Consider the following 25,124-nt stretch of genomic DNA (forward strand, 5'->3'; position numbering starts at 1 on the left):
TTAATGAGGGACTGTGCTTTTTATCTTTTCAATACTGTGGCACTAACTGTTCCTTCACTATCAGATCAGCTTGTGACTCAGTCTGAAAAGCATTTGAAGCCTACTTGTACACACTGGCATTTGTGTAATGCATTTTAAAAAATGGTCTCTATGAATAATGCTGCTTGGTTTTGGGGTTTTTTTTTTTGTCTGTTTGGTGCTTTGAAGCTGCTCTCTTGTGAATTTGTGAAGCACATTGTAGTTCTAGTGTTGCAAGAAATTATAGAAATAATATTTTAATTATTATATGTTAATCTCTAAACCACACACCATCACCTAATTGCAGCACATTGCTAAATATTTGCTGAATCCATACAGAATCAGCTGCCTCTACTCTTTGTGCTAAATCAGACATGTCAAAGATACTTTGAGTTTCAGTTTTCTTTTTTGGAAAATTGCTTCTACATTTTCAAACTTCCTCATGCTGCTTTCTCTTCTCTTTATCAGTGACCGTGCTCCTCATTTCACCTCCTCGTCTGGCGTTGGCCTGTGCAGCTGGCTGTGTGACAAGCCACGTTAGCCAGAGGATATGCTGCTCTTGTCTCCAAGGACACACTCTTCTTTCTGATTGACACACTCTTATTTTCTTTGTACAAATGAACGTTAAGTGCACTCACAGATAAACAACACGAAGTGAAGCGAACGTATAGTAAACACCAACGGTCTTTTGTTACTGGCCGCGAGCCTGTTCTAGGTTGAGTGGCAATTTATCAAAAGCTAATAGTTGCTCATGATTAATAATGGAATACGTTAAATGTGTTGTCAGAGGAAACAATGGCCTATGAGGAGGAAGAGGTGTGCACCATTCTTTGGTGTGTCTGCGATAAAATGCAAAAACATGGTGATTATATATCACTGAATTTAGCTCAACATCTGAGCTAGTGGATGCTTTCTGAGATATCTTCATCATATTTATCAGGATTCACTTTTTCCTGCAAAAACATCCTCCTAGTGCTCCGATAGAATGCCCCATTTGGTGTTTTTCCACCCCAAATTTACTTATTTTGACTCATTTCAACACATAAAGCATGTTTTGGAATGATTGTGTTAATTTTATTTGCTTTTTATATGCTTTTTGTAGTTTGGATAAAAAAGTTAAGATATTCAAATGATTTTGGGCACGATTCTCTTTCATAATATCCAGAGTGTCCTTACTCTGACAGGGTAAGGTGTCCTTGTCAGATTTGTTTAAACTTTTCATTCTGTTCAAAGACTGAAACCTTTTAACATATTATACAAAGGAGTGCATAGGAAAGAAATCCTGGTGTTGGGTTATTGATTTATACTGATATAAAACGCTGCTTCTTTTCATTTTTGCTTTTAATCAGCCTCCAAAATGTAAGAAAAAAATAAGAAATAAGTGTCATATTTAGACTTGGTTACTTTCGATCAATCACATCTGGTATCACTGACAAGACCAGCATGGTGCTGTGGATTGGATTTTTAGTCTGCAGGTTAGCTAGACACATGTTAGCATTAAAATCACAGAATTACAAATACATAAAAAACAATATTTTAAATAATAGGATCCAATCCCTACCAAACTAACTCCAGATAAGCCAGTACAAACATGTCAAACGAGCACACACGGTAATACTTGCTGTTTACCATTGTCTGCCTTCTCACACCAAGAAAGCCGGAATACCAGGTGCCATGGGATGAGCGGTAGGGTACAACCTCAGTCTGTCAGAGGGTTAACACAGAGAGACAGACAATCATTCGCACCTATGGGAATTTAGAGTCACCAATTAACCTAACCCCACCAACTGCATGTCTTTGGACTGTGAGGAGAAGTTTGAGTACCTAGAGAGAACAAGCACAGACACAGGGAAAAACATGGAATCTCCACACAGAAAGCCAGTTGTTGGATTCAAACCCAGGACCTTGTTGCTGTAAGGAAACAGTGCTAACTACCGTGCTGCCCTGCTTTCCAAAATCCTGAAAAAATGTCATTTTCATACATACTTTTTTGTTTTCATTTTCTGTTGACACAAAAGTACTATAATTCAAAACACATTCCATTACTGCCACAAGTAACGTTAGCATACTTTCTCAAATGACATCTTATACATTTATACATGTGCTTTTGTGCTGCATGAAACATTTATGATAATTACCTACTGGTAGATCTATCCGATTGTTAAGTGATGACGTGACGAATCCTACTTCCGGGCCTAAAGTAGTCTGCGTTTAATATGGCTTTTATGTTGTTAACATGTTTAATGTTATGTATTTTCTTCTATTTGATCTCAAAAAGCTCCTAAAACAGTCAGCGATCACTGTTGACCTCCCTCGGCTTTTATTACCGCTAATCATTTATTTAAGCTCAGTTTTTAAAACCTTAGGATGTAACTACAGCCCAGCCCATGCAGCAGTATATGAATGACTAACCTCGTATTGTGGATGGATTATCTCAGTTGTTCTCCTGGCTGAAGTTTGGTCCTTTTACAGCATCCTGCCATGCGATTACATTTGTTCCTGACCACCGAGAACACTCACGTTAACTTTTATCGAGTGGAAAAAAAGTTAGCTTGTTTATATTATGCTAGCATAGCTGTGTTGCTAGCGGTCACGTAGCACATCATTATATACCAGCTAACCAAACTTCAGTAACCCTACAAACGTCACTGCTGTTTAGTTTTCTGTCTTCATTTATGCTGGAAGTGATAACAGAGCTGTACGTTTTAATTTGTTTCCAAAACCCCGCAGTCAGGACATGCTATATTGTATTTAGATAGAAGCTAGCGAGCTAACTCCCTGCTAACTTCTAACTCCGTTAAATGTCATAAATTCCGTTTTCATGGATGCCTGGATGTTAAACTCAATTGTTACACCTGGTAGAGCAGAACGCTGATCATTTTATTAAAGATGAAAGACTTTAGACAGTTTTTCAACTCTCAGTAATGCCATAGTGATCGTTTGATATATGGACCTGCAGCGGAGTTTAGGTCCAGACACGGCTAGTGATTAGGGTTGCCAACCGTCCCTTAAAAAACGGAATCGTCCCGTATTTAGAAACAAAAGTACACGTCCCGTATTGAGCTAATAAGGGACGCACTTTGTCCCGTAATACAGTGAGAATCAAAAGTAGTCTATAACTTTTAATGGAATTAACACTTTGTTTGAAAACATAATTCCCAGCCCCTCTCCTGCTTTGTGACCAATGAGCTGACACCACACTTATGACAATTCGAGTATGACAAGTCAGATTACCGCTCATCTCATTGGTTGAGGAAAGGTCGCTTACGGAGAAAATACAGGAAGACAACCGATGACCACAACAACAAGCATGGCCAACAGGGAAACAAACGCCGACACTGCGGTGCAAGTCTCGGACGGCACACTGTGCGTCCATAAAATGAAGGTTATAACAGAAAATCTGTCGCTCGCTCTCTCTGTCTTTCACTCACACAGACACACACCACCACATCAACTTTGCTAAATTGCTAATGAAAAACATTGATCAGGCAGCTGTGATTGAGCAGCAATGTAAATCCAACTATTTTCACGGTTGTTGTGGTCGTGATAATTTTGTGATGCCACATGGAAAAGGCTCGGATGAGCTTTCCAAAGTTCTACAAGTTGTGCCTCCATCGCTTGTGTCCAGATCACACGCTGCACAGCTGTGCTGCAACGTCTTTTTCACCGACGTTTACGTGTTTGCGCGTGAGCAGCTGCGGTGACACCCTCACGAGCGATTGATGATCGGGAGCTGGTCGTGAGGTGTTAATCGCTTCTCGTTACCCCACGTATACTACACGACGCACGATGAAGGCCAAAATCGGGCTGATCATCAAATCGGTCGCACGACTCAAAAATCGGCTCAAAATGGGCCAAAAATCGCACAGTGTGAGCCCAGCATTAGAGCAGCAATGTTTGTTCGCTCAGAGAAAGAAAAAAAAAGGCTGCAAAAGTACTGGGAGGAATGGGAAAAGGAAAACACCTGGCTGGAAAAGTGCACTATAAAGCGCACTGCACTGTGTGCTGGCGCACTTTTTCCATAGGCATGCTTCTATTGGTGGGCACATGAAGAACATGAGGGGCATGAAAGCTCGGGGAACCCTTTACCAATTTTTTGTCCGCCAGGCCACGGCAGAAGCAGATATGGTATGTAAACACTGGTTTTTTTTTTTTTAAACCCTCTGGTTAAGGTTAATATGGGCATGTGCAGTGAATATCAGGGCTATGTGGCCAGAAGTGTAATAATATAATTTATTTTGTGTAATAAACAACTGCAAGGATAGATGATTACAACAAATAGATCACTAATACATAAAAGTAATACATAGATGAATAATGATGATGAGTTAAGATGCGTAATCATGGGAACAAGTGGGTTTACAAACAGGAGCAGCTGATTAGCATTAGAAAAGCTGAAATAATACCTCAACTGAAGCCAACTGTACTAAATGCACTAAATGTGCACTGTTACAAGAATATTTTTCGTTCTATTGCTTTCTATTAATTTATATAATTTTAAGTTAAGTAGGACAGAGTTCTTTTAAAGAAAGATTTACTTATATTCTCAAAAGTTAAGCATGACAGGCTTCTGTTTAAGAAAGAGACCTGTTTTACTGTGTTAATGTTGTCATTGTGAGCTAAAAATAAATGGCTAAATGATCATTTGTTTCCCATATGGTCATATCACAAAGAATATGCATCTGCTTAAATCAAGTTCAAGTCAAATGGTTAAAAAATAATTTCACACACAAAAAAAGAGCTACCACACTGGGAAGGGTGAAGACAACTGGGTTGCCCGGCCCTGGCCACGAGGTGTCCCTTATTTATTTTTCAGGGAGTTGGCAACCCTACTAGTGATGTCAGACTGAACAACCGGATACTGCTTGAGCTTGTTGTTGTTACAATTCTGCACACTCTGTACTACCTCAGTGCAGCAATCAACACAACCTCTCATAAATAAAAGTTTCCTTAGCAACTGAACTGTAGGAAACACAGAACAGCTTATTATAATATGATATAATATTTAGAAGACCTTCAGAAACTTTTCTTTGGATGCTACAACATTAATGGGCAAGTGGAGATATACTGTGAAATTATACCTTTAATGGCGCTAACACTTCAAGTTAATCACAAATGGATTCATTAACCCAAGAAGGGAGAAGTTGCTACATCATCTACGAAATTAATTTGGTTTAATAGTGCACACAAAACTAACACCTACACCTACTTTAGAATCACCAATTGACATGCATGTTTTTGGACTATGGGAGAAAGGAAAAACAAACCCACAGGCACATGGAAAACAACTCTCAGTCTGAAAAATCATCACACTGCTGCAATGTGGTCCTGCACTACTGCTCAGCAGTTTGCAGGGTCAGTAAACCAGCTTTGACCAAGCAGAGTGAAATGCACTGAAGCATTCAGATGAATAGACAATATTAAGTAACAATGTGTGCTGAGTAATAATAGCAAAAGATTTAAAAGAAACAGTCTGAGACAAGAATTAGAAGTTTAAAGCTACAAAGTAAGAACACAGTACACTAACAGTGAGGAGTTCTAAGACAAAAGGTCATAACAGACTAGGTGAGAACCATCCGAGCAACGGGACTGCAAAATCCTGGATTAGTGCGAGTTGGTGGCAGATAATATAGTAACTCTGTATTTCATGTTCATGTTCTGGAGGACTAGGAAGTCAGACAGGAAGTGGATAGAAACACACTCAGTATTTAAAAGTCAGGTAAATGTCACACGTCAACTGGAATACAACAAGTATTGACAAAGGAGCTATCCGCAGAATATCTCATTACTTCTATTGATGTTCTGGTTTTACTGCGAATGGTATATTCAATATTTGCCTGTGCAGTGCCTGTGGTTGATTATGTTGGCACTGCAGATTGATTGCTGCAGTTAAATAACCTCCTGAAAGACAACCAGCTTTGAACGCTCAAGGATTTTCTTTGTTAATCTTGATGCAGAGAAACACTGACACAAGAGAAAAATGTACACCAGCTCAAATACAAATGAATTACAGAATGGGGGATACACTGAGGCAACTTTTGCCGTTGACAAATACATTGCATTTACCTCCAACAGCCAGAAAGAAGAAGAGTCTGGCAGTTGATATAACAGCATGGCCCCTGCAGTGAAACTGATGATAGATAATGAAAAGAAATTAGAACTAGAACTAGGTTTTCCGACCCTCACTGCGTCGGAAAACCTAGATAGACAGGTGGGGGTGAAACCAGATAACAAAGTCAGAAGAGAGTGAGAATTTCGAGGCCATCCGATCCTCTTAGAGTCACCCTAGCTGTACAGCTAATCTCCTCATAATGAGACTAGGCTTCCAGCTATGTCCAGGTCAGGTTTGGGGTGAATGAAGGTTAGGCTAGCTCATCTGGAAAGTTACTTTTGATACTTTAAAAAAAGAATCACTTCATTACTTGCAAATTGTTACTGTAGTAAGTCATTATTAAAACTAATTTATTGGGAACTGATTTTTCACATTTGAAGGCTTGTTTGTTTACGCTACATATAGAAAATGATAATCTCAGTGTGAAGAAATGTGACCTCTGTAATGACGCACACTCCCCTTTTACGTTTGAATTAAATGCAGCCATATGAGAGGCAAATACAAAAGACATGCAAGCTAGACTGACAAACCATCCCATTGCTTAGTGGAATTAATTGCTTCCAGCAATGAAGCCCACACACTGTGATATCTCTTACCTCCATCTGGAGCAGGTGGGTGAGACGGAGGGAGACAAGTACCTGCAGTTAAACAGCCATTTAGCATTCTGGGATGTAAAGCTCCCACTGTCATGCTGTCATTTAAGACCCCACTGCTTTAAATAATCACTGTCATTTATATCAAATTTATAGTTATTTACCTAAAGTTTTACAAACTGGGTATCTTGGTGCGATATTAGATGTGACCGTACATTTTGGTGCATCATTCAGTCACTTTTTGACACATATTAAATAAATGATGTTTACCTGGTTAGTAAGCTTTCAAACATTCAGTTTTGAACTCACTAATAGCATTTTGGCTGCTGCTACATTGCTTTCCCCCCCTTTTTAATCAGGAGCCGGAGTTCTAAATTATCAGCTGCAACTAGCAAGCTGTTTGGACATTAAGTAATTGAAATTTGCCAATTCCCCCACCCCCAGATCTCTATTACTGTATCTCTCAACAAATTGATTCAGCTAAATCTCATCAATTCTTAAAAAGGAGCCATTCAGTAAAATTATGACATCAAGGGAAAGTAGCTACTTAGTACACTGCAGGCTGCAGTCAAGAACCACTGATGCTAATGTGTAGTTTTTATCATGCTTTAGCATTAGGTAGCTGTGCTAAGTGTGTTAAAAAAATATCCTGAACACAAACATGGTGAAGAAAGCTGGATAGTCTAAATCCACATTTGGTGTTTTGTTCAAAAATAAATGTCTTTATCTCTTTTACAAAGACAGTTGCACTTAAATGGAGAGCGTGGTAGCTAATAGCCTCGCCTAGCATAAATACTACAGTAAGCTATTCCCGATATAAAAACCTGTAAAGACCTCAGTAGGAGATTAGAAACCACTGCTTGCATGATAACCATAGTAAAGGTTTGCAAATAATTTAGCCTACATTTTTAAAGTACTAATCACCTGCTATCAAATTTCAAAGTGACAAATTAATTTGATATTTCTGTAGAGATAAATCAGCCCTGAGTTTTTATACCCAAAAAAACCAACTTTGCAGCATACAGAAATCTGTGTGTAGACTTATCTGGCATGAAGATTAAGAATGTACCATTTTTGCTGTGTGGCCTCAAAGCACATTAAGTTGAGCTACATTGTGTGTGTGTGTGTGTGTGTGTGTTAGTATTCTTTTAATGTATTATGGGAGCCATAGCTTCGATTATTTTTAAGACGCTGGTCAGATTACTAAAATTTCAATATGATTCTGTTTTTAGGAATATTATATGCGTGAGTACTTTCGTTTCCTCGAAGAGATCGCTCTGTTAGGGTATCAGCTATGAGAAAACAATATTCCCTCTCTGGTTCTATAACTCAACTCCAAGAGGTGGTGAATTATTCAGCAGTGAGCTTCATTTTATAGAGAAGTGGACATATGGAACAAAGTCCTGAAAAGGATTATTTGAGCGCTTTCAAGTAAAATAGCAGCAGAGTGACCCAGATGCATACAGCTATACAAGAATTCATTTTTGGTTTTCATGATGCACAGTTGAAGCAGAACAGTGCCACGCAGCACAAAGTCCAGCCAACTGAGTTTTCTTGTAAAAAAACAAAACAACAGCAGCCTTAAATTTGGGCCTAAAATTGGGTCAGTGGAACAAAGATTTGACAAAAATTCGTAAGGAAAGTGTTATTTCTTTGTGAATCTGAAGGCTTAAACTTTGTGCCTATGATTCACAGCTGGAAGCTCTTCACTGGGTCATCCCATGTTTATTTCATCAAATGCCTCTAACCTGACCAATTTCAGATCATCCTGAAAAAAAAAAAAGGGAAAAAAATATGCTTCTTAAAAGGAAAGTTGGATGCCATTATCTTAAAAATTAGTTGGGGTAAAGGTTCTTCAAATGCTTTATGGTATTTGTCTGGTAGCATGGCTCAAACAATTAGTGATGTGTCGGTCGCGAACGAAATGGCTCTTAGAGCCGGATCTTTGACGTGAACGACGCGAGCCGACTCCTTACGGTGTGTTCACACCGAACGCGATGGACGCGAATAGAGCGTCAGGTTTACATGTAAAGTCAATGGAAAGGCGCGATGACGCGCGATTGCGGGTCCCGCGAAAATTCGGAAGCAGATTTGCGTCGCGAAAACGCCAAAACGCGTGAAACGCGCGTCAGTGTAGCGCGTCTGGCGCGTTTGACTCGCGAATAAAACCACGCGCGTGAGTTTTTGTGTTGCATTTTGTGCATACGCGCGTTTCGCGTCTACCGCTCGAGTTGGAAAAATCTGAACTCCAGCGTCAAATCGCGCCGCGACAACCAATCAGGAGCCTGGTGACGTGGCTGTTACCTAGGTCAAAGGGGCAGATCCAGCCAAAGCCTTTCATACTTCAATGGAGGGGAAGGCTAATCAATGCGGTAGCAAACAACTCGGAGCTGTACAACACCAGCTGCTTTCAGTACCGAGACAGGAATAAAAAGGACCGAGCTTGGAGGAAGATATGTAAAGAGATCGGGCAACCTGGTAAGTTCATTCATTTCTCTTTTGAAAGTTTTCACTGACCCGGGGAAGCCGCACAAAAGCTAGCAAGCCACCGCTATTTTCCCACTGACGTACAAATACCGTTCTGCTTTTATGCATGTTGTCATTTAGGAATATATTTTATTGTTTATTAATAAACAGCACACAGTGGTCCCGCTGTTCATCCGTCACTGCTTTGCTTTTTCGCTGATTTTTTATTGCACAGTACAGCATTGCATTCTGCAGCCTGATTGACAAATCTCCTGCGCTTGCCAAATTTATCACGTTTGGTTTTGATAACCATCGCGTCCAATAGAAAAAACAGCACAAAAACACCCATAACTATGAGCCTCATTCGGAAATAGACACCTGCACCGTGAGGGAAAAAGGCGCACGAAAGTGGCGGGCAGATGAAGACAAACCGCGGCATAATAATACTTTTACGTTTTGCAATCTACAAAGGTTTGCACTTTGAGAATCAATTGTGAGAACTGTGACCAGGGGCTAGTTATTCTGAGAACCCCTGCTGCAATAAATGAGGGACCACTGTCTACTCTACGATTATTATATCCAACCTGTTAACATTTAATACTGTATTGATAGAACCAACTGATTCTGCAGCAGAGCATCCCCAGTCCCTGAGCTCCTGCTGCTGCACCCACAGATATGTACAGCAAGCACTGATACCTTTTTAGTCGGTGGGATTCCCTTGTGATCACCTTTACTAAATATCTACAACCAATCTGATTATATCCTGTTATTGTTTTTTTTTTTTTTTCAATGTTGAAATTAAAATCTAGTAGCAGCCTTCTCATTTCTTTGTGTTTTGTGCTGTTTTACAGGCCCACAGAGGAGGACGGCTCCGAGGCAGATGAGGGACGGGTCCCAGGACGGTCCATCGGCGGTGGAGCTGGCCATCCTGGTGTCCCTGAAGCGTTCACACCAGTCTCCAATGGAGCATTTCCTCCTCAGCCTTGTTCCTGCTCTGGAGAGCAGCTGGTCCTTTTTATTCCTGTCTCTCTGTAAATACTTATATTTTATATATTTATGTTTAATGTTTTTCTGTTTGAGAATTCTAATATTATTTCAAATAAATGTTTATAATGACTAATGTCTCAGTTCTACTACACAGCAAATGTTGGCACACGACTTGACACATGTAGAATTTATTTCATATTATACTAATGACAAAATATACTGATACAGTGGGATGCAGAAGTTTGGGCAACCTTGTTAATAGACATTATTTTCCTGTATAAATCGTTGGTTGTTACAATAAAAAATGTCAGTTAAATATCATACAGGAGACACACACAGTGATATTTGAGAAGTGAAAAGAAGTTTACTGGATTTACAGAAAGTGTGCAATAATTGTTTAAACAAAATCAAGCAGGTGCATCAATTTGGGCACCACAAAAAAGAAATGAAATGAATATTTAGTGTATATCAATGTGTGTGTCTCCTATATGATATATGGGGTGCCTTTGTCTGGATGTGCTTCCCATCCAGAGCTGCACAGCACAGAGGAAAGTTCCAGCGCTCCTGGAATCCCTCTGTGATGGACCGCCAGTCTCCAGGTGAAGGCACAGCCATGAAGTCGTCCACTAGACAGTCCCAGATGGACGTCGCTGCCTGGGGGGTGATCTGGCTCACCGTGGACACACCGACTCTGAAACTGAACGCGATGGTCCTGAAGGAGTCCCCGGTGACAAGGAACCTGGACAAAATTGTTCAAAATCAGTATTATGTGTACTGCAGTTACAAAATACATTATTCAAATTCCAAAATACTTTTGTGATGTCAGATATAAATCACAAAACTTAAATCTTACATAAAACATTTTGTAATTATAAGGATAATTACAAAATGTATATTAGATAATATCTAAAACAGTTGTGTTTTGTTTTAACTTTAACATATCATAATTTGATTGGTAGCAACTTTCACAACTACAGTGAGCCAATCACTCATAATTCCTAAACATGTCAATCAGGTAGGAATGAAGTAAGACATTAATAGAAATAAAGAGTTGTGTGTTGACATGTAGCCCTTTCCTTGCTTAAATCATTAATATTTTTGAAAAATTAATCTGTGATAAGACAGCTTATCAAGATAGAACCATGTAACTAGAGATGAACCAAACTGTTCACAGTTTTATCTAACTCTGTTTTAATAAAGGCTGTGACCCCTGCTATAGAGTCTGACAGCTGCAGGGATTATATACAAATATTCAACTATCCCAGAATTAAACCAGGTCTAAATAAAAAGGAGTGAGTATCACTACAAAGGTTAACTCAGTGGTCCTAATGCTACAGTTTGATATCAGCAAACACCGAGCGCATACATTGATGTGACACCACAGCCATGCTATCATGCAAACACTGATAACAGCATAAATCGAATTAAATCGGGACTTGATGAGAGCTTCTGAGTATCACTAGAAATATTATAAAGAGTCGTCTCTGTACCACAGTTTGCTTTCAGTAAACACCGACAGCATTCACTGTTAGCATAGCACATCCATGTTAGCAGTGTATAACTGGATGGATTAGCATATTAGCACAGATATCAATAAAGGACTACCGTATTAAATAGTTTTACTAACCTCAGGAAGACGGACAGGCGCTCTGCAGGTGGGATTGAGCGTCTGTAGTTGGTGTCTAGGCGGGCAATGCTGGGACCGACGAGGGAAAGCAGGTCCTCAAACTGGCCGACGGTGATAGCGCTGGAATCGGCCGTCATCCAGGCGCAGCTCCTGGAGCAAGTGGTGAAACTCACCAAACTGCTCATGCCTCTGGAGGACCTGATGGACCCAGGTACGGCGAGGACGTCTTTTACGCTGCTGCTCTGCTCTCCACAGTACATAGAGAAGGGAGACTCTCTCTTCAAGCGCTAGCTCGATAGCTGCCATCTTGCAAAGATACCGGTCTGGCACAACTCCCTCCCACATTCCTCCCACATTTCCGGTTCACGCGCGTCAAAATATGATATTTTTTGACGCGCGATGGATTTTTCTTGGACACGCGTTGAGACGCGAATGTACACGCGTCAAATTAGGGGCGTTTGGGGCGTTTTATTCGCGTCCATCGCGTTCGGTGTGAACACACCGTTATAGCGAGCCGTGGGGTTTTTTTTTCTTTCTCTCACCCTCTCTCTCTCACTTTTTTTCCGCTTCACTCCGCATGCGAGCCTTGTGCTTTGCGCTGGGAAGAGGGGGGAGGGGCGGTAGAGAGGGAGAAAAAGAACCAGGGACAACAACGTCACATTAGAAAGGTATAGTAATCATAAACAACTATTTTCAGTTGCGGATGATAAAGGATTCAGAAAGTTTATTCATGCAGGCCCATATGACAGAGAATGTGCATGTTCTGTGCATGTGCTAAGGTCTCCAACAATGCTAGTGTTAGCGGCGCTAACGGCTGCAGACAGGAAGATACTGCCAGCACTGGAAACGTGCTCGTCATCTCCGAGCATGAAGTAAGGAGAGCCTTCAAGAGAGTGAACACCAGGAAAGCAGCAGGACCAGACGGCATCCCAGATCGTATCCTAAGAGACTGCGCATACCAGCTAGCTCCTGTGTTCACTGAGATATTCAACATCTCTTTATCTCAGTCGGTGATCCCCACATGCTTCAAAGAGTCCATCATTGTTCCTGTCCCGAAGAAACCCCACCCTGCTTCTCTCAATGACTATCGCCCTGTAGCCCTCACCTCAGTAGTGATGAAGTGCTTTGAACGCCTGGTCAGAGACTTCATCATTTCTTCACTACCAGACACACTGGACCCACTACAGTTCGCTTACCGTCCAAATCGTTCCACAGACGATGCCATCTCTCATCTCCTCCACACATCACTCACTCACTTGGACACTAGAAGGGGGAATTATGTTAAAATGCTCTTCATAGACTACAGCTCTGCATTTAACACCATAATTCCCTCCACACTCACCACCAAGCTGGAGCATCTGGGACTCAGCTCATCTATGTGTCAGTGGATCTCCAACTTCCTAACTGGCAGACCACAGGCAGTAAGGATGGGCGGACATGTCTCAGCCTCCACCACTCTCAGCACTGGAGCCCCCCAGGGGTGTGTTCTGAGCCCCCTGCTGTACTCTTTGTACACATATGACTGTGTGGCCACTACCAGCTCCACCACCATCATCAAGTTTGCTGACGACACCGTCGTGGTGGGCCTGATCTCTGATAACAACGAGACGGCCTACCTGAAGGAGATTAGGAATCTGGAGAACTGGTGCCAGAGGAACAACCTCCTTCTAAACGTCAGTAAGACAAAGGAGCTGATAGTGGACTTCAGCACTAAGCAGGAGAGGAACTACCAGACCCCCGTCATCAACGAGTGCCCAGTGGAGAGAGTGGACAGCTTCAAATACCTCAGAGTTCACATCACGCAGGACCTGTCATGGTCCTGTCACATCAACACCGTGGTGAAAAAGGCCCGACAGCGTCTCTACCACCTCAGACGCTTGAGAGACTTCCAACTGCCCTCCAAGGTGCTCAGGAACTTTTACTCGTGCACCATAGAGAGCATCCTGGCGGGAAACATCTTAACCTGGTTCGGGAACAGCACCATGCAGGACAGACGAGCTCTACAGAGGGTTGTGCGGTCAGCTGAGCGCACCATCCGCTCCGAGCTCCCTGACCTGCACTCAATCTACAGCAGGCGGTGCTGGACCAAGGCCAGGAAGATCGTGAAGGACCTCAGCCATCCCAACAACAGACTGTTCTCTCTGCTGAGGTCAGGAAAGCGATTCCGCTCCCTGAAGACCAACACAGAGAGACTGAGGAGGAGCTTCTTCCCGCAGGCGATACGGTCTCTCAATCACACCACCACACAGTACTGACCCACACATACAGTTCTTACACACACACTGGACTTTCTGGACTTTGGTTTTGCACAACACTGGTCACTATATTCTTCATTTCCAGTTAATACTTGTACAGCTGCTGTTATTGTGTATATATTTATTTACATTTATATTTCTTCATACATTCTTATATAGTTCTATATTGTGTATTTTGTATTTTGTTGTACAGTTATTTTATTTTCAACTTTAATTTATATATTTATCTTTATCTTATTCTTCCCAGTTAAATTTACCCTTCATTCTAATTTGTGTTGTACAGTTATTTCATTTTTAACCTTAATTTATATTTTATTCCTTCTTAGTTAAATTTACCCTTTTTAATTTTTCATATTTATTTCCTATCTTATTCATAGCCTTTTCCTTTTTTGTTCTCTTTAGGTCACGAGCAGTTGTCCAAGCATTTCACTACATATCGTACTGTGTATGACTGTGTACGTGACAAATAAAATTTGAATTTGAATTTGAATTTGTTTTCATATTATAATTTATATTGTATTGTGTTGTGGTTTGCAGTGTTTTGTATTGTTTCACTTTAAATTTGTTTAAAAGGAAAAAGCTGAAAATTTAAATAGTTAAAAGTTGAAATGTAAATAGTTGTTTTTTGTATTATATAATTTATTTATTACATTTTATGAGGAGTGAATAAAGAAAAGTATATTTACTACAGGCCCCTAGAGACAAAGCACGTACCAAGTCCAAAACACATACAAACCTCAAAACACATGCAAATTCCAAAACACGTGAAACCTCCAAAACATGTACAAACTCATCCTGGAGCACAACGGAAGTGCTCCAGGGTGCTAGGGGCAGTGTTGAGCTTTTGTTACTTAGTTGTTACACAAGCCAGGAAGTACCAACCCCAGTTTTGGTGTGTGGTAGTAACACGTAAATGAACTTTTTTTTTTTTTTCTATTTGAATATATATGAGTGTTTGTGTATAAATAAACAAAGAATACACATATGCTTTCAACTGTGTAATTTAAGTGATCTAGGTAGCTCTGTTTTGGAAGTTCAGTTAACGCTAGCAATGTGCTTTGGAGTTTGCACGTGCTTTTTAGAGTTTATATGTGTTTTGGAGTTTGTACGTGCTTTGTCTCTAGGGGCCACCGTACAAACTCCAAACCTCGCCTTGAGGCGACTGTTGTTGTGATTTGGTGGTATATAAATAAAATTAAATTGAATATATTTATATATAAACATATATAAATAAAACCACATTTTTTACATTAGTAATTCCTTTTGTGCATAATTTTATATTGTTGTTGATAAATTCATTAAAGCAACAAAACAACCTGAAGAGCTGGTTGGGAGTCGAAAGAGCTCTTTCGGTTCTCTAGAAAGAGCCGGAATTCCCATCACCAGTACGGTGGCCGGCAGGCTGAAACGCGCTGGTAGTGATGCGCTGGAAGTACACCGTACTTCCCCTCACAGCGTCAACGACCAGAGCCAGGCTAGTCGGTTAATCCAGATTACTACTACTAATAATAATGATAATAATAATGATAACATTATAATGCTAATTACAATATACTGTAATTAATCATAATTAATGTTATTGTTGTATATATTTAAGAACACTAATTAGAAAATACAAATATATATGAACATAAAAGTATATTTACATATTTTAAGTAATAAAAATACAGAAATGTAGATGAACAACTTTTAACCTGATGTCGCCTGTACCTGTAGCAGGCTGAAAGGAGAGAATTTCTAACATCTGCCCCCTGCTAAACCAGTTGGCGGCTACAAACCAGCTGATCCTCTAATGCAGGAAATGCAAACATGTACATGCAGAGGCGGAGCAAGAAGTGGAATGTATGAGGGAGCAGAGCTGCAGTTGCGTCCTCTTTGTCTCTGAAAGAAGATTCAGCCGAGTCCATCAGGTTTTTCTCAGCAACAGTGGTGAGTCACTCTGTTCATCACAGTCACATTGGTTCAATAGAAATGTCCTCATATAGCCACTGATCTACTGTAGAAACATGGAGCTGCTGTTTGAAAGAGTCTCGCTGTGGCACTGCTCAGGAGAATAAACCTCTGGGTGTCCACAAGTACCTCCTATCTCATATTCCTAACCTGCTTTCCTTGACCTCAATGAAAACACTGAGGTCAAGGAAAAGTTGTTAGGAGATATGATAAGGACTTAGGAAAAGAGAAGAGCTGTGCACTGAGAACTGCAGAAGACTAGAAAACACTGATCTTACTTAAACACCAGTGTTTTATGGAGGTCATAAAAAACAAACAAAAACCTAAGAAAGAGGCTCAGAGTCAGTTTGAGACTGAAAATTGTGCACAGACGTATTTTTGTAGCTGGCCTTAAACCATATGTGTGTAAGAGTTTCACTTTCAGGAGGACATTTAAATGAGTCATATGAACGGGGCTGGCTCTACACTGATACAAGAGGAGGCAACGCCCCTTAAGTCAAGCTTTTAGAAGTTGAGAAAGAACATTTCACTAGCTGGGCCCACATCCTCATTTTAGGTTTGACAGCGTTTTAGTAGTTAAAAGTGAATGCTTTGACATGAATTGAGCTGCGGTTTGGGGAAGACCTCGACGGAGACTGGCGATGGCTCCCGGGCCTGGCAGATCCCCATGTATTAAATAGAAATGAAGAAGTTACAGAATTGAAAACAAGGAGGGAGGGAGGGTGGGGCACGTAAACAACTTGCAGAACTGGAGAACTGGGGGAACCTGATGATATCCGGAAGGAGACGTTAGTGTGCTGCCCAACTTGCATCACGCACATATTTATTATTTTATGGTCCTAAGTGTGAGTGCATACACTCATAAAATGTTTCGTAACTTCAGATCCCTGCAACAAGCCCTGGTCCAGTTTACTTTGGTGATTTGGACTATTCCATTTCACAGCTGTTGTTAATTCTTTTTTTCTTTATCTCCTGTACAGGCCAACGCAATCTATTTGTCTTTTCAGGTTGTAGTTTTACACAACATTTTCAGATCCAATAGAAATAAAATAAGTGTTTCGTAATCCATTCAATTTGTTGTCTTGATTTATAACTGGCATTATTGTTTCATTCTATTATAGAATCTTACAAGAAAGAGGCAAAATTATATTCCATTGTGCTTTATTAGCTGCTTCGGTGAAAAACAAATCAACAATGCAAACAAAACAAAAAAAAAACATATCAAAACAACATACTGGAAAACAGTTATTCATCACTTGATTGCGTCAATACAACACTTGAGCACATATATGCGGGACTTTTTGTGGCTGTTTTGATCTCACTCTCTCTCATAACCGAGCAAATCTCGCTGTGGTAGCAGGCTTAAACTCGGTATGACCCAGGTTGATAGAGGGGGCCCAGTCTGGATCGCATTCCAGCATTTTGTAGGCTGGTTTTCCTACAAAACACAACAAACATTAGCTCGCAAAGCCACAGTAAACAAAGCAGCATAGTGCAACGAATTCAATTCAAATCAATATAAGACTTATTTGTAACCTACATCAACAATTATGTTATGATAAATTACGTAATAACTACAACAAAAGACTTACCTTTGTGGAAATGCTTGGAGCAGACTAACATGTGAGCTGGAGTGTTCTGGAACGTTATATTTGGTCTTCGAATGAGTGCAATCCAGGCCATCTGTCGGCTCTTTGTTACTTCGGAAACATGGCTTGAACAATTTTTCTTCAACGACGTAATCCAATTAAAACTGATCTCATTACCTGACGGCTTTCTGTGGCTGTCATGTGACCGGCTATTGCAGTTAATAATACAACAGCTTCTTGCCATTCTTTGTGTTTCTTTTTATCGCTGTGTGACTGTTTTCAGCGATAGTGGCTAGTACCACTTGCCACTCGTACCTACAATCCTTTGCGGCTTTGCCCCGGAAATAATGTCACATTTTCAATCTCTATTCTTTCTCTCACCCCGGTCTGGGGGAAGGGGCGGTAGTTACACTGGCAGCAGCAGTAGCACACAAACAGAGCAGGAGGAAGAGAGGGAAAGAGAGCCAGGGGCAACAACATCGACACATTAGAGAGGTATCATAAGGAAAATGAGTAACGCCAAGAAAAGAAGCAAAATCTGAAACCATTTCAATTTTACAGAGAATGCAAAGGCAGAGTGTAGAGTCTGCAAGAAAAGGATATCACAGAGAGCCAGCTCCACAAACAACCTGCACAGGCACCTGAGAACTGTCCGCCCATCAGTGCAATGGGAAGATCACACACAGACAGCTGAGTGTGATATTAATGAAGGTGCATTTTGTTTCTTTTGGTTTTGCATATTTTAATCTATATTTTATTGTGTTGTGGTTTGCAGTGTTTTGTGTTGTTTCGCTTTAAATTTGTTTAAAAGGAAAAAACTGAAAATTTAAATAGTTAAAAGTTGAATTGTAAACAGTTTGTTTTTGTATTTTATAATTTATATAATATAATTATAATATTTTATAATCTTTTTCATTTTATGTGGAGTGAATAAATAAAAGTATATGTGTTATTTATATAATAAACATATATAAATAAAAACACGTTTTTTTTTTACATTAGTAATTCATTTTGTGCATAATTTTATATTGTTGTTCATAATAAATTAATTAAAGCAACAAAATAACCTCAAGAACCGCTTGGGAGCCAAAAGAGTCGGCTCTCTAAAAAGAGCCAGAATTCCCACCACTAGTTTGTGCGCAGACTCACACAGCACTCCGCAGAGATTGCTCCCTGCAGTTAAACATCCAATCACTGTTAGTATGCAAATGAGCCAGTGTCAGGTTTCTCAGAGGGCAGGGCAGAGCAAAACAAACAACTTGGATATGGATGAATCTGTAAGGGAAGCAGGAGATTGTTGTTGTAGAGTGGATTGAAGAGAAAGGAGAGTGGAGCTGTTCAGCTGCAAAGAGAGCTCAGTTCCTTGCAAAACAAACAAGCTTAAAACAAGAAAAAAGTTCAAATGTTCTGTTCTGAACCTGCTGTGCTCTACACATTAATTTTAAAATTGTAGGAAAAGACATGGTGATTTCTTTTATTACCATGGCAACCCTTTTTAGTTTTCTTAATATTGGCAATAGCAAGAAATGTTATTGTTATATTTGATATAGGCCATCCAATTAAGGTAAATGTCATGTTTTTAGTTGTCGGAATCTGATGAGAAATATTTTATTTAATTTTTTGTTGTTTTATTTTTCAGTTAACGTAGTCAGGGGGTTTGCGTGCCTCAATGACCTTGTTTCTTTGGAACGCACCTATCTTTTTGACTTCAGGCTGACTCCACATTTCCTCTTCTTATTAGTGCTTCTGTTTCCTTTAGCTCTTTCACATTAAAAGCAAAGCGCAGGCAAACTTTTATTGTGAAGCATTGAGAGGAAATAGTGTTTGTCACAGAGTGAGGAGAGTTTTGTTAGCTGAGCTGTCTCACATACCACCATTTTCATCATGAACAATTGAAACAGGAACAGGAAGTTAAATAAAGGGTGGTGCAACACCATCAGCAAACCTCATCTATCCATTTTCATGACTACTGATCAAATTCAGGCTCCCAGATGATACACGTTGAGAGGCGGGATACACCCTGGACAGGTTGCCAGGCTACTGCGTGTCTAATGCTGCTGAGCAAACTCATCCTGTAAAGTCTCATTTGGACACGCACTAATAAAAATCTGAACAATGCAAAAGACAACAAATGACAATTTCTTAATTGTATATAGTTGAATTTCAAAATATTGCAAACAACATATGTTGAACACTTTTAACATGGATTTCTTAGAAAAAATGAAGAAAATACTTTTTCCTTTCAAATTTCATTCTGAACTGAGCTACTGTGAACAAGTTTACCACTACACCAACAATATCAGTAGACTGTCATCAAAGATGAGGGTGAGGACCCAGGTACTGACAACACAGGGAGACAAACAAAAGGCGGGCCGTTTATTTAGGCAAAATACACAAGACTACAAAAATAAGAAAAACTAATAACTAATGTAAACTGGGAGAAGCTAAACTCAGAGCACCGCACAAGGAAGGCGGAAAAAACTAGAGACTGGGAACATGGGGAAGATGAACAGACAACCTGACAATGAGCAAAGGGAAAGCAAACTGAACACAAAGCATGTGAGACAGGGGACTGTCAAAATAAAACAGGAAGTGGCACACTTCACAGGTGAGACACAGTAACAAGAACCTAAAGACTAATAAAACAAGCGAACAGGAAACACAAATGATTAAACCGGGAAGAGCAAGGAAACAGAACCATGACTAACATCAAAGAATAGAAACCTAACCAGAACATCAAACACTGAATCGCAGACTCCGGACCAATAGATCAATATTCTGGAGTTTCCAAGTTCTACTCAAATTCTACTCAAATTTTAACTGAGAACACGTTTTGTTGTTTTTAGAACATTTGCTGCTGCTTTACTTTGCTCAAGAACGTTATGGTCCAAGAACCATCAGAAAGTAGAAACTCTGCCAATCATGTCTGTTGTGGCCTTGACAAATGGCATCATTCTGGTGATTTCCACATTTTTCACTCTCACCTGGAGGTTTGTTAATTCAGAGGGTTAAAGTGCTTCATCTGCTCATCACAGCAATAACTCAAAACGATTAAAAGACTGACACACTCCTTTTTCTTTCTTCTTAAACATGCAATTAAATTAAAACTTATTTTTCTTTTCCTTCTCCCTCAGAGTGCAGACATGGCTGCTGCCAGTAACCTGCAATCTGAAGATCAGTTTCTGTGCTCCATCTGTCTGGATGTGTTCACTGATCCAGTCAGCACACCATGTGGACACAACTTCTGCAAAAACTGCATCACTCAGCACTGGAACACTAATGGCAGACATAAATGTCCTATGTGTAACAGAGTGTTCAAGAGACGACCCGAACTAGACATCAACACTTTGTTCTCTGAGATGGTTGCTCAGTTCAGACGTGAAGCTCAGCAGAAAGCCAGCAGCAGCAGCTCAGAGCAACAAGCTGCTAAACCAGGAGAAGTTCACTGTGACGTCTGTACTGGAACCAGACTGAAGGCCCTGAAGTCCTGCCTGGTGTGTCAGACTTCCTACTGTCAGACTCACCTGGAGCCTCATCTGACAAAGAAAGCTCTGAGAGGACATCAGCTGATTAATGCAGTGGAGAACCTGGAAGACAAGATGTGTAAGAAGCATGAAAAACCTCTGGAGTTGTTCTGTAAGACCGACCAGACATGTGTCTGCATGCTCTGCTCTGTTTTAGAGCACAAGAACCACGAGTTTGTTCCTCTGAGAGAAGAATATGAAGGAAAGAAGGCAGAGCTGGGGAAGACAGAGGCTGTGATTCAGCAGATGATCCAGAAGAGACAACTGAAAATTCAAGAGATCAAAGAGTCAGTGAAGACGAGTAAAGGTGCTGCAGACAGACAGAAAGCAGAAGGTGTTCAGGTCCTCACTGCTCTGAAGGAGTCTGTTGAGAGACGCCTGAAGGAGCTCAAAAAGGAGATCGAAGACAAACAGGAAACTACAGAGAAACAGGCTGAAGGTCTCATCAAAGATCTGGAACGGGAAGTCTCTGAGCTGATGAAGAGAAGCTTTGAGGTGGAGCAGCTCTTACACTCTGAAGACCACCTCCACCTCCTCCAAAGCTTCTCGTCCCTGAAAGCTGCTCCACCCACCAAGGACTGGACAGAGGTCAGAGTCCATCCACCATCATATGAGGGGACTGTGGTGAGAGCTGTGGCTCAGCTGGAGGAGACACTCAGGAAAGACTTGAAGAAGCTGTTTGAGGCTGAGCTGAAGACGGTCCAGCAGTATGCAGTGGATGTGACTCTGGATCCTGATACAGCGTATCCTAATCTCATCCTGTCTGATGATGGGAAGCAAGTATACTGTGGCGATGTGAGGATGAATGTTCCAGACAACCCAGAGAGATTTTCTGCTTGTGTTTGTGTTTTAGGAGCGCAGAGTTTCTCTTCAGGCAGATTTTACTTTGAGGTTCAGGTTAAAGGAAAGACTGACTGGGACTTGGGAGTGGCCAGAGAGTCGATCAACAGGAAGGGAAATGTTATGCTGAGACCTCAGTATGGTCTCTGGACTGTAGTGCTGAGGAATGGAAATGAATACAGAGCCTGTGCAGGGCCTTCATTCCGTCTCTGTCTTTATTCTGGCCCTGAGAAGGTGGGGGTGTTTGTGGATTATGAGGAGGGTCTGGTCTCCTTTTATGATGTAGGTACTGGAGCTCTGATCTACTCCTTTACTGGCTGCTCCTTCACTCACAAACTCCACCCATACTTCAGTCCCTATCTGAATCAGGGTGGTAACAACTCTTCACCTCTGATCATATGTCCTGTCAGTCAAACTGAGTCGATCAATGACTGATTTTATTTGATGAACTGATTGAAGTAAAGGTGGCACCTGTGTGTTTGGCACACCGTCTACCGCTCTTTCTTATTTGTCTCATTTTATTATTTTTAGCCAACGTTGTGCAAGATGTCAGTTCCACGCTGTCTTATGATCACCTGACGTTATTGAAAACAGGTTCATCCACCAAAGTTTTAGTTCAGCTTGATGAAGCCAGGGTTCTTTGCCTCCCTATCTGGAAGCAATACCATCGTGCCGGTGTTGTGCCATTCCAACGCCACCAGCTACGTGGAAGCGACGCAGGATACGGGGTCCCCGTGGACGTCGCCTCGTTAAGCTGAGAATCTGGATTTCTTACCTTCCCCACGATCTTCACTCCATTCGTCAATCTTTTCCATGACTCCTGGTGCCATCGCTTGCTCTGGACTCTGTGGACTCCTGGTTGGTTCCCGTTGTCGGCTCTATCGAGAGGAGCCCTCTTAAATCCTTCCCGTCGACATCTGCGTTGGCGGGGAGCGGATCAATCAAACCTTTCGACCGGTGGATTGGGTAGTTGCTCCCACAGAAGTCTATGACCCAGCTCCCCTCAGGTTGGGTTTAATAAATGCCAGATCGGTGGCAAACAAAACTTTCATTTTGAAGGATTTCTTTTTTTCCCATGCGTTGGGTTTCCTCCGTCTGACTGAAACTTGGACTTCACCTGGTGAGTTAAGTGCCTTTTCTGCCGGCTGGCTGTGCTTATTTTAGCGCCCCGAGAGCTTCTGGTGGTAGAAGGGGGTTAGCTGTTGTTTTTAAAGCACACTTTGATTTTAGGCAGCTATCCTCACCAACACGCTACACCAGTTTTGGACTTTGTGTGAACTAGTGAACTAAGCCACTCGCCTTCGTTGCTGTATGCGATAGTTTACCGGCCTCCTAGAAATAATAAGGATTTTTAATACGAGTTTTCGGACTTTCTTGCTGACTGTGCATCATGGTACGACCAGATCCTGCTGCTCGGTGATTTTAATTTTCACATCTGTTGCCCAGGGAAGCCACTGGTTAAGAACTTCATGGACTTAGTAAACTCTTTTAATCTTGTTCAGTCTGTTAAAGGTCCCACACATTGGACTTGGTGTTATCTTATGGGTTATCCGTATGTAACTTACATGTCGAGGATGCCTTATTCTCTGACCATATGTCTGTAACGCAGACACTAAAGCGGTTGCGCCACAATGTCATGCTAAAAAGAATGATTCTTTAAAATACAAGGGGGAGCAAGCGAGTCAGATACCAAGGGCACACAGATGAAGCAGGGGATGTTTGGGCCCTCGCACAATATGGCAATAAAACAGGGATGATTCTGTCATTGACGTTATTGGGCTCATGGAAATCACTGTATGTGAATACAGGTTTCTGTGTCACTCACAAATACAGGTTAAAGTGCTATCATATAAAGAAGAAGCCATAAGTGAATGGTGCCATTTGCATGCTAATTGTGAATACATTCATTCAAAGTCATCTTAGTGGAAACCAACTTAAGATGATTATTACTTTCAACATTAATTTGAGTGTATAAAGGTAAATCTAGAATATAGAATAGATCGAAAAAAGCTTAATGCACAAATTTTCTGTGTGGTGTTTAAATATTTTCTTGCAAACCTCCTGTTTTTAAAAATGTCTCTTAAACGTTAAATATATAACCACAAGACTTGTTTGATGTGTTTACGACCCTTTTTTCTAGTAAGTTGGTGAGAGTATGTAGACTAGACCATTAGTTGTACCCCCACAAAAACTACAGACTTTTGTCTTCTGTTTTTTCCCATCATTATTAAATAAGCATGCAAAGTTTTACCAGGGTTGATTAATTATTGCATGTGCCTGTCAATAATAATACAGCAGATAATCAGTTAATAAACGGCAATTGCCATAAGGGAATTACACACCTTGATTTATAGTTAATGTTAATGAGTAATGAAGTAGGAAAAATCCATTAAGAAGCTGCTTGGGTCTGTTAGACAATGTTCCAAATTTTATAATTCTGGATAAAGGAAGAGGTAGCTGTAGAAATCTAAGCGCACATCTTTTAAAACATCTGCTCTAAGGATTTTCATCATCCACAAAAGATCTAGGTCAAACTTGTGAATATAGAGCAATGAATGTGTCTCGAAGTGCCAACGGAAGACAGCGGCAGGTAAAAGAAGATCAGTTCATCTCATATTTTATGCATTGCTTCTCATCTTTGTGGGGGCAGAGCTGAGTCTGAGCCCTGTTTGAAATCTCCCAACCTCATTAGGAACTGGCTTGCTTTTGGGGAATCGGGTCTGTTCTCGTGCCTGCCTGTGAGGAGTAAGACTCTAAAGGAGCGGGTTTGGATGCTTCTTTGATGTTCGCATCGAGGGGATTGTGTGTTTCTTGCCAGGAGATTGATCCACTGTGGAAACTCATCTCTTCTGAACTCATTCACAGGAGCAAACACAAGCACAACAATATACCTAAATATCAGAATCTTTTTCAAACCACACAGTTTTATAAGTAGTATCAACAACATATTCTGTGATTATTAATTTGAAAATCCAGGGTGAAGCAGCAGTTTTACTTCAGGCTTTGTTGCCTAGTCCCTTAAATTGGCACATTGTAATGTAGCAGTGAACAGTTATCTTGATTAAAATGTAGTGTCTGTTTTGGTAATGACATACTCGCTAACAGCAGGTGTTTCCATCTTGCTGGGATTACAGGCCTAGACTGTGTGCAGGATGGAATTTTT

At 40.8% G+C, this 25,124-nt stretch overlaps 2 protein-coding genes across 2 annotated transcripts; one reads left to right on the forward strand and one right to left on the reverse strand.

Annotated features, from left to right (window-relative positions):
- Positions 1-10,314: 10,314 nt before the first annotated feature.
- On the reverse strand, positions 10,315-12,159 carry LOC147315555 (uncharacterized). Its single transcript, XM_086258425.1, has 2 exons — positions 11,804-12,159; positions 10,315-10,915 (listed from the first exon to the last, which is right to left on the reverse strand). Exons 1-2 carry the CDS (start codon positions 12,061-12,063, stop codon positions 10,645-10,647), a joined length of 531 nt encoding a protein of 176 aa, XP_086114551.1. The 5' UTR covers positions 12,064-12,159; the 3' UTR covers positions 10,315-10,644.
- Positions 12,160-20,740: 8,581 nt separating this feature from the next.
- Positions 20,741-22,396, forward strand: LOC147315556 (E3 ubiquitin-protein ligase TRIM21-like). Its single transcript, XM_086258009.1, has one exon. It carries the CDS (start codon positions 20,741-20,743, stop codon positions 22,394-22,396), a length of 1,656 nt encoding a protein of 551 aa, XP_086114135.1.
- The last annotated feature ends 2,728 nt before the right edge of the window (positions 22,397-25,124 follow it).

The sequence above is a fragment of the Aulonocara sp. 'chitande type north' Nkhata Bay genome, linkage group LG13 (genome assembly GCF_057382095.1).
Source record: "Aulonocara sp. 'chitande type north' Nkhata Bay isolate Kocher_YH1m ecotype deep benthic linkage group LG13, A_spYH_male_GT1.1, whole genome shotgun sequence".
NCBI classification, from domain to species: domain Eukaryota; kingdom Metazoa; phylum Chordata; class Actinopteri; order Cichliformes; family Cichlidae; genus Aulonocara; species Aulonocara sp. 'chitande type north' Nkhata Bay.